The sequence below is a fragment of the Lepidochelys kempii genome, chromosome 14 (genome assembly GCF_965140265.1).
Source record: "Lepidochelys kempii isolate rLepKem1 chromosome 14, rLepKem1.hap2, whole genome shotgun sequence".
Classification (NCBI taxonomy): domain Eukaryota; kingdom Metazoa; phylum Chordata; order Testudines; family Cheloniidae; genus Lepidochelys; species Lepidochelys kempii.
Window position 1 is genome coordinate 10,978,659 of NC_133269.1, and position 18,257 is coordinate 10,996,915.

Sequence of the window (18,257 nt, forward strand, 5' to 3'; positions counted from 1 at the left end):
TTATTGAGAATAGTGGTTAGGCTTCATTCACTGACATTTAATTTTTAGCATAGTATCATTCCACCCATCTGATGGTTAAGACCAAAGGCCAAAGCAACTCAAGGTGCAGCTAGGCGCTAAGGTTTCAGCGTAGCAGCCGTGTTAGTCTATATCCCCAAAAAGAACAGGAGTACTTGTGGCACCTTAGAGACTAACAAATTTATTAGAGCATAAAGTGGGCTGTAGCCCATTAAAGCTTATGCTCTAATAAATTTGTTAGTCTCCAAGGTGCCACAAGTCCTCCTGTTCTCTAGGCACTCAGTGGGCTTTTCAAAAGCACTAAAATGGATTAGGTTTCAGAGTAGCAGCTGTGTTAGTCTGTATTCGCAAAAAGGAGTACTTGTGGCATCTTAGAGGCTAACCAATTTATTTATCCTTAAAATGGATTAGGCGCCTAACTCAGTCTGCATTTTTAGATGTCTAAATACTTCTGTGAAGCTTGCTCCAGATCCGTAGATCTATGTATCTCCATTTAACCCAATGCAGAATTACACCAGACTGGGCTCTGGCTCTGAGCATCAGAATAGCATGCTACTCAAAATTACCTGGTGGGTAAATGATCTGGGAAGCGGGAGTTGTCTTGGGGTTAGACCGTAGGACTTAGAATAAGGATTCCTGGGGTTACACCAAATTTTGCCACCGACTCAATGTATAATGTAGGACAAGCCACAGAGGCCAACATTTTAAAAGGCGGGGGCTGCCGATTTTGGATGCCCAATGCAGGACGCTGAGGGGTGCTGAGTAGTTTCACCTGCAGTTCTGAGTGTTGATCAACCTTATAATCTGGCAACAACCATTACCCAGAAGAGGGAATAGTTAAGGGTGTGAGAACAGAACTTGGCTGTGTCTTAAGTATGGGATAGATAAGGAGGCCAACTTCCTTGTCATTGGCCTCTCGCAGCATAACCTTGGTGCTTCTCCTATTTGCTGCTCTTATTAACTGACTCACTAACGATCTTCCAAATGAGGGTTTTCCCCACCTCAGCGGCAACTGCCTTTCCTCCCCGCCCCCGTCTGTCAGAAACTGGCTTAATGTAAAATAATGAATCACTTGTTTGAGTTATAAAACTGCTTGGCATGAGAAGCATTTAAGGGCTGGTGAATATTACATGGGGCGGCTCAGCATGAGCTGCTTAGCTTGAACTGGCCTCTCATCCCTGGCCTGACACATTTATCCTTCCCGAGCAAAACAACGTTGCCGTTTCCCCCCAGCAAAGACCCGTTCGGTAACAGTAATACACGCTCTTCAGCAGGCCTGGTTACCTAGGAGACAAGGCCTGGGCCTGTGGCGTAGACGTAGCCAGGCAATACATAGCTCCCGTGAGCCAAACACACTCTGAAGTAAACCAGCCAATGCACACGCCACAGCAGCGATGGCGTGTGTGTTTCAGGGAACGACAAAGCGCCATCCCTTTGCTTTTTTTCTTCATGGTAATTATTAATTATTTGACTTATGGTGGTGCCCCGAGGTCCCACTTGCAACTGAGGACTCACATTGTGCTACACACTGTACAAACACAGAGTGAGACAAAGGCCTGGCCCCAAAGGCCCGACAATCGAAACGAACAAGACAGCTAGAGGGTGGGATGGGAAGCGGATACCCAGAGAGGTGCAGATCTTCCCTGGCATTTAAGTGCCATTGAAATCGGTGGGAGCTAGATGCCTAAATACCATTGAGGATCTGGGCTGAGGTGACTTGCCCAGGATCATGCAGGTCCGTGGCAGAGCTGGGAACAGGACGCCCGGGCCAATGCCCTACTGGACTAAGCTGCCTCCTTGTAAGCAGGTGATTACAAACATGAGCCTCACCCTGCTATTGAATCCTTGTGAGCAGACTCCTGAAGGAAGTCACTGGGGCTCCATGGGGGTTTGCCTGTGTGGAAATCATTGCAGGATTGGAACACAGGATTTGCTTTTTCGAAAGGCCTGTCGGTTTTCTAGATTCCTTCCCAAAGGCGCATTTTGAGTCACCTTTGTACAAAGAAGATTAAAGGAATGGGACAGACAGGCTTGGCCTGCTGTCATTTACTCCCTTTTCTAGTCTAAAAATTTCATTCATTACAATTCTATATGATGAGCAAGACCTGGCGTCGATCAGCTGCATAATCTGCCGTGGATAATATCACAAAGCTGTGGGGGCTAATTATAAAAGAGACACAAGTGGTTTATATCACTGAGATCTTTATTGTGAAAGGAGCATCAGAGCTTTACATCACTTTAGGAGTTTTTTTAAATACAAGGTGGCGTGGCCAGTCACTCCATAAGATACCGATAGTACAAAGGGCTTTCGAAAGCCAAGTGTGAGCAGGGTCATCCTTTGAGAGCGGCTTTACTTAAGTAAGATGTTATAGTGAAATTCAGTGCTGCGCAGAGGACAGCACAAGGGCTATGTACCACTTCGATCCCACTTCTACCCTCAAGGCTCCCACTGAAATCTATAGCAAAATTCCCACTGACTTTAGTCCTGCAGAATTGGCCCTGGAGGGCCTGAGTGGTGCATAGGCCTTGTGGTGGTGGGTTCACCCTAACTAATGATGGTTTTGTGTGGTATGTCAGAGGATGTGAAACAATCATCTGTAGTGACTTATTGAAACTTACGGTGGGATGCTCAGGGTGGTTTCTCTGTGTGAGTATGGTGTGGGAGTGATCTACCCTGTTTTTTTTTTTAAGTGATACATTGGGCTGAATTAAAAGGAAGGCATTTCGCAGCTGCAGTTTGACCCAGAGCCTCAGAAATATTTAGGTGCCTAACTCCCACTGAAGTCAGTAAGAGTTGTAGGCGCCTGAATATCTTTGTACATCTCGACCTTTGTGTCTAATTTGCCTGTTTATTCCAGTCACTGCAACACCTGAGTACTTGCAACATTTCCAATTTGAAGGGTGCAGTGTACTACAGGTACAATTGTAAAGATAAATACTGGAGTGTTGCAGAAGCCTATTTATAATGGTGTCAACCGTACATAGAAAATAGATGTACATGAAGCCACTGAAGTACTCCAGTATCTGTTTTCTGGCAACGCCTTTGTTTTGTTCTCTTAATGGATACAAAGTTGTACTTCCATTGCTCTTCCACTCGGTACATTTCATTGTGTGGTAAAAATGTAAAGCAGCCATCACAGAGTTGTGTGTTTTGACAACTGCTCTTTACAAAGTCTCATTACATTATTCCAGAGCCGTTTTCCCACTTTACAGGATTCAGTGTAATCAAAATTATTTTGCAAACTGCTTCAGTGAGAGGAAAAAAAAAACACCCTAGGAAACAAGTATGCCAACATACAAAAATAGACGAGAACATTTGGAGATCCCAGGTTTCAAAACACAGTCTCGGTGCTGGAGAATATGAGCTATGGTAGCTTATGTGACTGATGAGACACTAGAATACAGAAGAAACTAGATGGATGCAATGATCTGTTTCTAAGAAGTCTTTAATTATCAAGTCAAAATAAAAGAGAAACATTCTCCAAGTAAGCACAGCAGGTAGAATGCCAGCATTTTATCTTGGGTTCTCCCTCGCTGCTGCAGTAAGCAGTGAATTGCATACTCAGGGCGGAGGGTCAGTGTTCACTCCTTGGGGCGAGCAGGTAGCATTCACATAGCTGCCCTCCTGCAGTGGATCCAATGGGTGGAGCCTGCCTCGTTCATGGTCCTAGCCTTACCCCCATCCACTTTCAGGGTTGGGCTGGCTGGCCGGGAAGCCACTGGCAGAGTGGAGTTGTGACCACCGACCTGTACTTTGAGTTACCATAACCCATGGCTGAATCAAGCCCTGGAAGGATAGCGTAGTCACGACCTGATTCAAATCTCTCACAAAGAAATCAGAGCGGCACAGTCTATATATGCCCTAACTAAACAGAATTCGTAGGAAATCCCTGATTAGAGCTAGAAAGTGCCTGGAATAATCATCACATACTCCAGAAGGGACCGCCTCAAACAAGATACCACCGCGTAACTCTCACGCACCGGAAAGAGAGCAAAAGTTGGTCCAAGGAAAGAAATTACCCCATCCACCTTGGCTCTGTAATAAACAAAGCACTTACATGACTCCTAGGACTAAGGAAACTGCAGAAAACCCCTGGTACAAGGTCCTGCAAGCAGCAGGAGTCTGTGCCTGTTTTTAAAGGGCATTTAGGGAAGAACAGCATGATTAAAGGGCCCATTATAGCTCGACACAAAGCCCCTGCTAATGGGTTCTGCTCAGTGGTTCTATGTGGTGGTTTGAGGGATGGGGGCACAAGCCTCCCTCTGAGGCCATAGCAGATCATGGCTGAAGCATGGCAGCTTTCCAGACTGCTGTCATACTGAGTGTTCAGTGGATCTGCTGGTCAAGCTCCCTCCATAACATCCTCCCTCTACCAGCTACATGAAGGGACACGGACTCCACATGCATAGGTAATTGGCCCTTAAAAGAACACAACAATGTTTCCTACCAGCCTCCCAAGTGAGTATGACATTGCTCAGCACTAGGAATGACATCTGCTTCTGAGAGAGACTGGGCAAAACTAACTTCTCTGCGCCGCAGTACAGATTCCCTGGGAGGGGCTATCCCGGGTGTGACGCCGTCGTACATGAAGCATATACGATAAAGAGCCACACTGTGACTCAGAAAGGAGGTTTACTCGGAGTTTTGCTCTGTAAAGCAAATTAAACGTTAAAGGCCTAAGAGCTACCCTGTGCCTGGCTCTGCACCGGGTGTGAGGGGAAGGTGGCAAGGAGAGTTTTAGTAGGTGTAGGAGCTGTAAACAAGTCAGGTCCTTTTGCTCAATAGTACAAAGATTTGAAAATCCAGCTCCACCACTTGTCAGAGACTCCCCATTGAGGGTGTGAGGGATGGGGACCTGGCTTTGAATTGACCAGTGGAGCTAAGTTGTATCTTTTCAGAGTGTGACACTCCTATGTATGCTTCCCAAAGGAATTCAGGCTGTAGCCTGTGCCCACCTCACCCTTTAAAACAGAGCCTCACTCCTTGGTTCTAAAGGTTTGAACCACTGTTTTACTTTGGCGTATTCATCAGTGCTTCTAGTGTTCCTTATTTCATTCATTAGTCAATACCTGTCATCGTCACAGATATAAAAAGAGGAGAGCCTTTATAGTGACCTATTGTAGAATCAGGCACTCAAAGCAGAAGTCAGCCCTTGTGCTGAGTGTAACATTATCTTAAAATATCTCATGCTGCTGATGTACAGTGCAACCTGTTTGTAGGGCCTCAGCAGCACCTCATTTTGAGTAACCCCTTTAAAACATCCTCAAGATCTCCAGAATGAATTTGTTTTGTGTCTACTTAAAGACCCACTTCTAGGAGGTGACTGAATTCTGCTGATCCCAGAGGTACTTTCATAGGTTTCATCGTATTTGAAATTTCACAGCGTCTGCTGAAATAGTTGCATGTGGCTGTTGGTTTAGCAGAGTACAAAAGTGAAATCATTTTCATTGCACGATTATGCTGACAGAGTATGGCTTTCTCAACCAAAATTGTGTCTTTATACTTGACAACTCATCAAGGCCTTGTCTTCCTAAGGCCTAATCATTCATCTTAAAAATATTTGTAGAAAAGTCATCTGGGCTGCAATACTTACAACAAATTGTCATAAACTTTTGCTAGCAAAATACATTGAAAGTTTCTGCTATAAAAACAGACTGACTCAGTAGTTACAGAAAAGGCATCTCTATTACAACTACAAGCACTGGTAAAAAAGCTCAGCTTGTATGTTATGGCTCTACAAGCAGCTTGAAGCCACTGTGAGAATTACAGCCGTTGGGCCCAATTCTGTTCTCATACTAGGAGCAGGATTAACTCCATTCCAGCCAATGAAGTTATACCAGTGTATAAGTTGTGAAAGGTCAGGATCAAATCCTAAAGGATGAGAGTGAGAGTGACCCCTGTGCACAGGACCTATCCAGGTCCTGTGCACCACCTAAGTCCTTAAGGGTTTAAGTGGAAATTTTGCCAAGGTGAACTTCAGCCTTGAAAATGATCCTACCTAAATAGTGGCAAAGCTCCTATTGACTTCAATAGGCGTAATATCTGGCGCTATTACATTAGACTATTGGAAGGTGTACATCTTCTTATCCAGATGCTGAAATGAGACTGAAACTACTCTCCACCAGTCTCAGCTCTTGGGGTCTGGAAGCTCTCTGGTCCGGTCTTCCTCATTCTCCTCGGAGCAGGACAAGTTCAGTGCACTGGTCACTGGATGGATCCATGATGTTGTCTGTGTTACATGGCTAAATGGAAACAAGAAATGCCATTAGTACCCCCAAAGGGGTTATTTCAGATCATAAAAACAGGAGAAGTCCTAAGGATACTTAGCCCCTCTCTGGAGGTCCCCAGTGTCTCACAAGATCAGACCCTAAGAACTGTTCATGAAAATATTTCCAGCGTAGGAGTGTCTAAACCTCACGTACATTTATTTCCCATTCTGTAGGAAAAAGGAGGTACCTTTTGGATGTGAGAACCCCAAGTCAAGTTCCCTGCCTCAAATATTCCCCCTTGATTTAACTGAAAGCTAAGGAGAAAAGTGCTCTTGCAGCAAACGAATCTTGGTATACTGAAAATACCCTGGAGATGGTGTCTCTTGAATGACCGCTGTGACTGGCCACTAATACAGCAGCACTCTACAAACCTGTACTAACTAAGTCTCCCAACATTCCAGCACGCTGAGAGCAGAGTGGCCAAGTGACTTGATGAGGTCAGAGAAGGAATCAGCCAGAGCTGGATCCAGGAGATTCTGCTTCACAGTTCCATGCTCAGATACTAGAGGATGGACTAGAGAGGTCTAGAATCATTAAGAGACTTCTCCTCTTGAAGGTGAGAGAGGTACATAAAGCCAAACGGGAATATTCTTAGTCCTCCTCTGGGACAAATTCAGGGCATCTTCAGGAGCCAGTGCTCATGTAAGTAACCTGACTCACATGAGTCATCCCTACTTGTGTAAGGGTTACAGGATCAGGCCCTGCGTTTTAAATACCATCCCAAGCTGCTTGCATCATCTTGCTCTGCTATAATTAACAGCATTTCCAACAATATGAATGGCTAAAAAGAACCTGCTCTGAAAGTTTCCCAGATTTAGTGAGTGCAGGCAAATGGTCAGGCTGAGAATACGGTAAACTTGTGTACATAACGAGAGCGACAAAGTAGGTTAGATAAGATCTTTTATTGGACCAACTTCTGTTGGCAGAAGGGACAAGCTTCACAGAGCTTTTCCTCAGGTCTGGAGGAGGTAATCAGTGTGTCCAAGCTGAATACAAGGAGGGACAGATTGTTAAGCATAAAGTGTTCAAACATGCTGTAGGAGACCACTTAAAATGGTTAAGGCAATTAAGGGTTAGCAGACAGCAGCATTACAAATTGTTGTAATGAGCCATAAAACCAGTGTCTCTGTTAAGTCCATGGTTTTTATGTTAAGTCCAGCAGCGTTATGAATTTAAGTTCTCAGGCTCATCTTGTGAAGGTGTTGTGCAGGTTTCCTTTGAGGACAAGACCAGAGAGGTCAGACATGGAGTGGGTGAAAAGTGTTCACCCATGGGTGACAGGGTATTTTTGTCTTTTATCATTTTTCTGTGTGAGTACATTCAAGACCCCTTCATTTTAAGTGGTCTCCAACAGCATGTGTGAACCTCTTATGCTTAACCATCTGTCCCACCTTGTATTTAGCTGCGACACTCTGGTTACCTTCTCCAGACCTGAGGAAGAGCTCTGTGAAGCTTGAAAGTTTGTCCCTTCCACCAACAGAAGTTGGTCCAATAAAAGATATATCCTCACCTACCTTGTCTCTCTAATATCCTGGGGCCAACATGGCTACAACACTGCAAACAACATACATAGTGCAAGGCCAAGCCCTCTTCCCCGACTGCCCCCTGGGCACAAACCGCCCCCCGCCCCCCGATAAAACTATCAGTTGTGTGGATACCATCCACACTGTATGTGGGTAGGTCACAGCTTTCTGTCCCTTCGGGTGACCAGACAGCAAATGTGAAAAATCGGGATGGGGTGGGGGGTAATAGGAGCCTCTATAAGAAAAAAACCCAAAAACCAGGACTGTCCCTATAAAATTGGGACATCTGGTCACCCTACTGTCCCTTCTGGAAAGGATGTGCTGTTGGTAAAGGAAATATAGTTCTTTTCACTGTTTTTAGTCCTGCTAATAGATTCAGTCGTTGTTATCGGTAAGTTAGTGCAAAGAGGAAGCTTGTAATATAAGATGATCATTATGAAAAAGCTGACAAATCAGATGACTATATTGTCTTCATATGCAATAACAAGGAAAATAAGTAAGACCAGAGGAACAGACATGCTAAGGAAACTCACAAGAGTCCCATTATATTACCTTGCAACCCTGTTAAACAAGCATATACCTGTGCTGCTATTCCCTACAAAACAAAAAATTGCGGTCCTGAGCAAATTCTGCCCTGATTGATGCTCTTTGCAAATCCACTGTAATCTGTCTACACTATGGACATTCATAGCTCCTTCTGAGGTTAATGGGAGCCTGGCCTGTGTATCCTAAGGCAGGCCACATTCACCAGTCTACAGCAGAAACAGTTCACAGGAAAGAAACAACATGGGTGGAATGTGTAATAAGTAGTTTTGGGAGAATTTCATTTTCATTTTGTTGTTTCACTAAGATACCAATTTTTATCAACTTAATGTTTTTGGTTGTGTGAGATTATAGGTTTTTAAAGCATTTTTTAACATTTTTTTCTATTTGAATTTTCACAGTTGTGCAAAATTAATTGTGTGTGTGTGTGGTGTGTGTGAGTGTGAGAGAACAATTATTTAGTGACACCCGAACCCTGCAGGTGCAAGGAGGCTGCGGTTCTGGCAGGGCAGAGCAGAGATCCCTGGCCAGGAATGCAAGGAAGAGGATGAGCCCCTGGCCGTAGGGGAAGCCACCACACTGTCACCAACCCCAGGGCCACGCAGGGAGCCCCTGCATTCCCACTATCACTGCCCCACTCACTCACTCGCTGTAAATGCAGGGACTGTCCTTGGGCAGGAGCCATTCAACAGTGGGGTGGTGGCCTCCCCTGCAGCTGGGAATTAATCATTCTCCTTGTGGTCCTAGCTGGGATCTCTGCTCTGCCCCACAAGAACTGCAGCCTTCCCCACACCTGGTGCCTCCTGAAATCTGAATGCCTGAGGGTGCTAGGTGCAGGGGAGGCTGCGCTTGCCAACTGCAATCAATGATATTTTTGGCATCTATTTCTGATAAAATGAATGTTTACCGCTGACTAGTGATTTAAATCAAACCCTGCCAAGCCTAGTAATAAGGTGAGTGATTTTATTCTTCAGTTAGTTATGAGTTGAGGTGTAGCGTACACAGGAAAAAGGAGTGCTAATATGTATTCACAAGTGAATTTAAAAACGCAGCTCTGGTGTTAGTGGTCCCATAAATAGGGAGTACTACCTCGTGGCTAGAGGGAAAAGCATCTGCCCCATTGCTGGCCTGCTTTACACTTTGTTTTGCAAATCCACTGGGCCAAATTCACCGCTCTGTTTTGCCCATGTAAACTACTGTAATTCTATGGAAGTTAATGGACATATTCTACATTTACACAGCTGGAACATGGAGCAGAATTTGACCCACTGATTTCATGGAGTGTAAGTGCGGGCTGAATCTGACTAAGTTTTATTAGTGTATAAAGATCTTTACATGAGACATTTCTCATTGATATTCATTCCCTTCACTTCATTCTCTTCTCTTAATACCTGCTGCACCTTTGCTCCTTCTCTGTTTCCCCCCTATGTATTTGCATTGCACTCTGTCTGCTGAGCAGTTCTCTGAACAGTTTGTTCAAGTACAGTTGGCTTACGCAGCACTAAACATCAGGCCAGATCCTCGACTGGCGTGAATCGGGAGAGCTCCACGGAAACCAACACAACTAGGCCAGCTGAGGAACTGGCCCATGGTCTCTGTGACTGTAATTATACTCACTGGCCCTTACAGTGCCTTGTAGATTTAATACAGCTACATTATTTACAGTAAGTCTCACGCCTTGTTCTAACACAGAGTTGCCGACTAAGCTGCGGCCCAATTTCAGCTCGCAGTTGCACCATTCTAACGTCTATGAGCGAGCAATGGGGCTACTCTGGATCTGAACCCCTGTAAGTGGGAGCAAATTTTGCCTTTGCGTTCACTTGCTCTTTCTTTTCCTGCACCATTTGATTGTGGTCTCATTTTAATACCTGAAGGTTAGCTTTTACGTCAGTGTCTCGCAGCACTGACTTACTGGTACAGGGATTATTCTGTTCTGATGAGACGAATGAGCTATGCCGTTACCTTGTACTCACACCTTTTACTTGGATGTACTGAGCTAACATTCAATAAAGTGTGATGAGGACAGTACTCTGCCAATCATGAGGTAAAGCTGGACCACAAAGCTAATTTAAGTTAAAACTTGAGCTGCTTTAACTAGATTACCCTATCTTCTGATCTGGTAGCCTGTCAATGTATCCATTACTTAGTACATGGCCAAATCCTTCAATGGGGTGATGCCTGTAGAGGGACTGAGTAAGAACAGCAAGATTTGGCATATAGATTTAGCAACCTTTATGCTCACTAACAGCCCAGGTTAAACCATGGGATGATTTACAAGAATAGGAGATGCAAATTGGACCTTCAGTGAGCTCTTTAATTATTAGAGTAACAAGTGCGTACGTTTCAAAGGGAACAGGTTTATACCTAACATGCATAGACATTGAAAAGCATTCTAATATAGCATTTTATATGGGATATATGAACAACATTGGCAATTTAAAAATGAAGCTACTCATTGTTAAAATTATTTAAGATATTATGGAATTACCTTCCTGGAGTTGCAGGATCAACTGTGTAAAAGTTTAAACACTGTAACAAGTTAACAGAACACAGTGGTGTAGCCCTGTCAGCCAGTTTAGCGTGGGGCTGACAACTATTTCTTAACAGTAACCAATTCATTCTATGAAGCCTGATGAGTCGTTGTGACAGAAAATGAAGGCAATTTTCCAGACTCACAAAATAGCCGCAGTTAAGCCATGGGACGATTTACAAGAATAGGAGATGCAAACTGAGCCTTCAGTGAGCTCTTTAATTATTAGAGTAACAAGTGTGTACAATTCAAAGGGAACAGGTTTATAGCTATCATGCATAGACATAGAAAAAAGAAAAGGAGTACTTGTGGCACCTTAGAGACTAACAAATTTATATCACAGAATCATAGAATCAAAGAGTTGGAAGGGACCTCTGGAGGCCATCTAGTCCAACCCCCTGCCCAGAGCAGGACCAATCCCAACTAAATCATCCCAGCCAGGGCTTTGTCAAGCCTGACCTTAAAAACTTCTAAGGAAGGGGATTCCACCACCTCCCTAGGCAATGCATTCCAGTGTTTCACCACCCTCCTAGTGAAAAAGTTTCTCCTAATATCCAACCTAAATCTCCCCCACTGCAACTTGAGACCATTACTCCTTGTCCTGTCATCTGCTATCACTGAGAATAGTCTAGATCCATCCTCTTTGGATCCACCTTTCAGGCAGTTAAAAGCAGCTATCAAATCCCCCCTCATTCTTCTCTTCCGTAGACTAAACAATCCCAGTTCCCCCAGCCTCTCCTCATAAGTCATGTGTTCCAGACCCCTAATCGTTTTTGTTGCCCTTTGTTGGACTCTCTCCAATTTCTCCACATCCTTCTTGTAGTGTGGGGCCCAAAACTGGACACAGTATTCCAGATGAGGCCTCACCAATGTCGAATAGAGGGGAACGATCACGTCCCTCAATCTGCTGGCAATGCCCCTACTTATACACTCCAAAATGCCATTGGCCTTCTTGGCAACAAGGGCACACTGTTGACTCATATCCAGCTTCTCGTCCACTGTAACCCTTAGGTCCTTCTCTGCAGAACTGCTGCCTAGCCATTCGGTCCCTAGTCTGTAGCGGTGCATTGGATTCTTCCGTCCTAAGTGCAGGACTCTGCACTTGTCCTTGTTGAACCTCATCAGATTTCTTTTGGCCCAATCCTCCGATTTGTCTAGGTCCCTCTGTATCCTATCCCTACCCTCCAGCGTATCTATCACTCCTCCCAGTTTAGTGTCATCCACAAACTTGCTGAGGGTGCAATCCACGCCATCCTCCAGATCATTAATGAAGATATTGAACAAAACGAGCCCCAGGACCAACCCTTGGGGCACTCTGCTAGATACCAGCTGCCAACTAGACATGGAGCCATTGATCACTACCTGCTAAGCCCGACAATCTAGCCAACTTTCTACCCACCTTGTAGTGCATCCATCCAGCCCATACTTCTTTAACTTGCTGACAAGAATACTGTGGGAGACCGTGTCAAAAGCTTTGCTAAAGTCGAGGAATAACACGTCCACTGCTTTCCCTTCATCCACAGAACCAGTTGTCTCATCATAGAAGGCAATTAGATTAGTCAGGCATGACTTTCCCTTGGTGAACCCATGCTGACTGTTCCTAATCACTTTCCTCTCGTCTAAGTGCTTCAGAATTGATTCCTTGAGGACATGCTCCATGATTTTACCGGGGACTGAGGTGAAGCTGACCGGCCTGTAGTTCCCAGGATCCTCCTTCTTCCCTTTTTTAAAGATGGGCACTACATTAGCCTTTTTCCAGTCTTCCGGGACTTCCCCCGATTGCCATGAGTTTTCAAAGATAATGGCCAATGGCTCTGCAATCACATCCATCAATTCCTTTAGCACTCTCGGATGCAACGCATCTGGCCCCATGGACTTGTGCATGTCCAGTTTTTCTTAATAGTCCCGAACCATTTCTTCCTTCACAGAGGGCTGGCCACCTCCTCCCCATGCTGTGCTGCCCAGTGCAGTAGTCTGGGAGCTGACCTTGTTCATGAAGACAGAGGCAAAAAAAGCATTGAGTACATTAGCTTTTTCCACATCCTCTGTCACTAGGTTGCCTCCCTCATTCAGTAAGGGGCCCACACTTTCCTTGGCTTTCTTCTTATTGCCAACATACCTGAAGAAACCCTTCTCGTTACTCTTAACATCCCACGCTAGCTGCAACTCCAGGTGTGATTTAGCATTCCTGATTTCATTCCTACATGCCTGAGCAATATTTATATACTCATCCCTAGTCATTTGTCCAATCTTCCATTTCTTGTAAGCCTCTTTTTTGTGTTTAAGATCAGCAAGGATTTCACTGTTAAGCCAAGCTGGTCGCCTGCCATATTTACTATTCTTTCTACACATCGGGATGGTTTGTCCCTGTAACCTCAATATGGATTCTTTAAAATACAGCCAGCTCTCCTGGGCTCCTTCCTCTCATGTTATTCTCCCAGGGGATCTTGCCCATCAGTTTCCTGAGGGAGTCAAAGTCTGCTTTTCTGAAATCCAGGGTCCGTATTCTGCTGCTTTCCTTTCTTCCTTGTGTCAGGATCCTGAACTCGACCATCTCATGGTCACTGCCTCCCAGGTTCCCATCCACTTTTGCTTCCCCTACTAATTCTTCCCAGTTTGTGAGCAGCAGATCAAGAAGAGCTCCGCCTCTAGTTGGTTCCTTCAGTACTTGCACCAGGAAATTGTCCCCTACAGTTTCCAAAAACTTCATGGATTGTCTGTGCACCGCTGTATTGCTTTCCCAGCAGATATCAGGATGATTGAAGTCGCCCATGAGAACCAGGGCGTGCGATCTAGTAGCTTCTGTGAGTTGCCGGAAGAAAGCCTCGTCCACCTCATCCCCCTGGTCCGGTGGTCTATAGCAGACTCCCACCACGACATCACCCTTGTTGCTCACGCTTCTAAACTTAATCCAGAGACTCTCAGGTTTTTCTGCAGTTTCATACTTGAACTCTGAGCAGTCATACTGCTCCCTTACATACAGTGCAACTCCCCCACTTTTTCGGGCCTTCCTGACCTTCCTGAACAGTTTATACCCATCCATGACAGTACTCCAGTCATGCATAAGCATAAGCTTTCGTGAGCTACAGCTCACTTCATCGAATGCATCCGATGAAGTGAGCTGTAGTTCACAAAAGCTTATGCTCAAATAAATTTGTTAGTCTCTAAGGTGCTTCAAGTACTCCTTTTCTTTTTGCGGATACAGACTAACACAACAGAGCTGCTACTCTGAAACCAGACAGAGAGTTCTAATATCACATTTAATATGGGATTTATGAATAACATGACAATTTAAAAACTCAATCTACTCATTGTTAAAATGATATATTTAAATTATAGATGTGTGTATATAAATTACATATCAATTATGTGTGTGTATGAATATATTTACAAATCTGGTTTTCAACAGGAAAAAATATTTGCCATATTTTCTAAAATGAGTTTTCTGAGATGTTAGTAGTTCCCAAAAGAGACTTTTTCTCTGGTTGACAAGTTAAATCACTGTTTTAAAATTGGATATCATTCTTTAAAATACTGTCACCCTGAAATTCCACTTGCCTGTGTAACAGCTGAAGGACTGAGCCTTAAACATGTTGATCATTTAATACATTTTCTGAATTACTTACCTGATTTTGATTACCCATAGAAATCATGGAGTCAGATGTCTCACCCTGCTAACACAGTATTTGTTCCCTGAAGCACTATCTGAAGTGCTTTGTTCTGCTTAGTTTTACATAGTCATTTTCCAGCTTTCCCTTACTGACTTTAATTAATAATGGAATCATTTTTAATTTTACCTTTTCCTTCCCAGTGTCCCTGCACAGTCTTGTCCAACATGCCTAAATCCTGGTCTGTCACACAACTATATCCAGTCTGAGCTAGCAGACAAAAGTATAACATAATCCTATGGCGGAAATTGAAGCTAGACAAAATCAGAGTGGAAATAATCTGCAAATTTTTAACAGTGAGGGTAATTAATCATTGGACAATTTACCAAGGGCTGTGGTAATTTTTCAAGCAAGATTGGATGTTTTTTCTAATAGATCTGCTCCAGTTCAAACAGGAATTAATTCAGGAAAGTTCTCTGGCCTGTGTTATACAGGGAGTCAGACATAACCACAGTGGCCCCTTATAATCAATGCACATATGAACCATGAGCACACACTGCCAGTCATGTGAATTAGAACAAACTGTGCGCCAGTTTAGCAATGATGTGAATAAATGTCCACAGGTAATAGGGTCCCACCCAACACAGACTTCATTTTCTATTTATTTATCTATTTTAATAAGTTGCCTTTTCCTACAAACTTTACAGCTGGGGAACAATTGACAGTAGATCTGATTTTGCCCTACCACTATGAGGGCTTGATCCTGCTCCTATAGTGCAGTCAATGCAAAAATTCCCATGGTGCAGGATCAGGCCCTCAGTCAGCACTAAAATCTGACGTCAATGGAGTTAAACTGGTGGAAAAAATGGTGTAAGGAAGAACAGAATCAGGCCTCTCCATTTCAAAATACCTGGGGCCAAATTTTGGGCTAGTGTGCATCTGGAATAAATTCCACTGACTTCAATGGAGTTATGCTGGATTTTCACTGGTCTAAGAACAGGCTTTGCCCCTTAAAACTGATAAGTGCAATGAGCCATTTTATCTTTACAACCCTTTCCCAAACACCCTTATTAGAAGAACTCTCATAAATAAACCTTAAGTCCAGATATTACATCTCACATCAGAGAAAGACACACACAATAAGCACAGATTATTTAGGCACAAAATAATTGTATACTGCCCTGGTATTTATTTTTAGTTCTCATCAAGTGCTGTGGCTAAAGAGCTTTGACATAATCAGTCCAATGAGATAATCCCAGATTTACTGGTTTGTGGAACATTCTCGTATTAGAAATACATCCTCTATGATTTGTGTGGTTGGGGCATCAATGGAAGTAAGAAGGAGTTCAAATCTACCTCTATGCTTTGTTTAACTGAAGGACCATGTTTTTTTAATTTGAGACACTACTTAAAATATTGCAGAGTTTTGAAAAGGCAGCAACACAACACAAATTCATAACTGCAAAACATTTTCCATTTCAACTGTGCAGCATCCCTTGGCAAATGTTCTTGTATAAACGATTCATCTGACCACATTTTAGGAGCAATCAACTATGCGTTAGCTATATTTAAAGCTTTTTAGGTTTACAAACAAGTCAGCGTTCTTGGAAGATAGCCAAGTTTATTGGTGGAAAACAAAGATTTGAGCTGGGAATATGTCAACCATTTGTTGTTGGCTGCTTTTTTTTTTAAACAGTAGTAAATTGTAAGACAAATTTTATTGCTTGAACAAACAAAACAAGAGAACACAGTCTTTATTTTATTGGCAAAGAAACAATAGTGAATTATTTAAATCCTCAAAAAGAAAAGGAGGACTTGTGGCACCTTAGAGACTAACCAATTTATTAGAGCATAAGCTTTCGTGAGCTACAGCTCACTTCTTCAGATGCCCTGTTATAAAAGATAAATCCTGTTATAATTACCCTCTTTATGTTTCTTACTTCCTAGCATGCAAAATGGTTTATTTCAAGAGGAGAATTTAGGACATTATCTTAAGAAAGAACGGTTCAAAGGCAAATAGTTCAAAGCTAGAGGGATAAGCTGATGAAAAATAGCTTGTGCATCTTTGCTAGATTTTGAGAATTAGCAAATTATGTTTTTCACCTTAAGTGATAAAAATCTCCCATTTACATTACATTAATTTGTACAGGGCCAAGTTCTGTAACCTCTCAGAGGGTCATGGAAAGCCTTGCAGGCAGCAGAACTGGTGCAGGTCACTTTGTAGGGTTCCCCATCTGCACAGAGTCCATTGGAGACTTTTTGCAGACTATTGTGCTGGGAGACTGAATGGGGGTGGCCAGTGTGAACCAGGGCCATTTCCTGTGGATTAACTCATCAAAATTCTCCACTGTATGACTGTATGAGTGACAGGCAACTTGCAAGAGGAGAAATCCTGTGCAAGGCCTGTTTGAGATTTTTGGGGGAGTCCAGATGTCTCTCTAAACCAATAATCAACCAAACTCCCACCATATAAAGATTCATTATGGGCCAAATGAGTCCTGCTATTGACTTCAATGGGACCAGGATTTAGCCCTATTTGAATATCGAAAGCCAAGTTCTGGCCTCACGTGAACCCTATGCTTACCCTCTGAGTTGAGTGGCGTTGCACATGATGGAAGTGAAGGCAGAATGTGTCACGTTTAAAATGAAATGCACAAATGCAATGACAAAGGTAGTTGGGGGTTTTCTAAACCCATATCCTAGCAACCTACTCTGTTGAACTTGCATCAGTCATTTTACTGAGCTGTTAATCTTTCGTATCCTTGATTTTGGATCTCCCAAATCTAATTGGTAATGCAAAATACAGTAATGCTTAATTCAAGATTATTGGTGCTTGATAAAACTTTAAATGACCTGTGCATAAATGAAAATTATTGCAAAACCACTAACTTTTGCTGACTGCCTTAAAGCAAAGGACTGAGGATGGGAAATCCCTTACTATCAAAACCTTAACCTTAGGTACTTTCAATGTTGCTGCTGAAACAGCCCGCAACGAAAACAGGATGTAGCAGAAGTTATTGCTAGCAGCAACTGCATGATCATAAGGCTACACATCACATATGTCACCCAGTAATACACCTGTAATGTTACACTGATCTTCTCCTCCCCATATTTTATACGAGATCCCTTTACATATTTGTATGCTCTCAGGAGCAAATGCTGCCATTCTTCCCCTCTATATGCATAAACACCTGGGTGCAGAGATCCCCAGATGCAAGAGAATTGGGGGTGCCAGGTAGGGTGCACATCACTTGCCAGGAGGAAATCACTGTGGGGACTTCCTGTGCACTGCCATTCAGTGAGGGCTTGGAGGTGGGGAGGGCCAGGCTATGGGAGAAGTAGAGCTGGGGCCTGTGGATTCAATATTACGTGGATTGCCCTACATAGGGTGAAGGTTCAGGAACCCAAGCCCCAATTAGGGTTGCCGATTTTGGTTGGACGTATTCCTGGAGATTTCATCACATGACATAATCTTTAATTAAAGATTCATCTTTAATTCCTGGAGACTCCAGGACAATCCTGGAGGGTTGGTGACCCTAGCCCCAATACATGAGTCCTCCCCCTTTCTCCTGCATGGAATCTTAGTGCACAACCCTGTTTGCTGGGCTCCACAGCTTTGCCCTAACTGCTCCCTTTGTCTCCTGCTCTGCCTCTTCTTTCATGCTTCCCCTAATGCTTTGAATGGCCTTTTGCTTTCCATGCACCAAACACTCCCCTTCTCCTTTAAACCCACTTCTTTCAGGAAGCCTTTTAACTGCTCAACCA

The 18,257-nt window shown here is 43.6% G+C and overlaps 1 protein-coding gene across 14 annotated transcripts in view; it reads right to left on the reverse strand.

Annotated features, from left to right (window-relative positions):
• Positions 1–2,203: 2,203 nt before the first annotated feature.
• The window catches only part of STXBP4 (syntaxin binding protein 4), a 139,607-nt gene continuing 123,553 nt past the window's right edge, over positions 2,204–18,257 (reverse strand). For 13 of the 14 annotated variants that reach the window (XM_073311655.1, XM_073311659.1, XM_073311653.1 and 10 more), the window contains one exon: positions 2,204–6,261. In XM_073311655.1, the coding sequence (XP_073167756.1) occupies positions 6,147–6,261 (115 nt within the window). In that variant the 3' untranslated portion in view covers positions 2,204–6,146. The remainder of the gene's footprint in view (positions 6,262–18,257) is intronic. The other variant, XR_012154917.1, reaches the window with a different exon arrangement.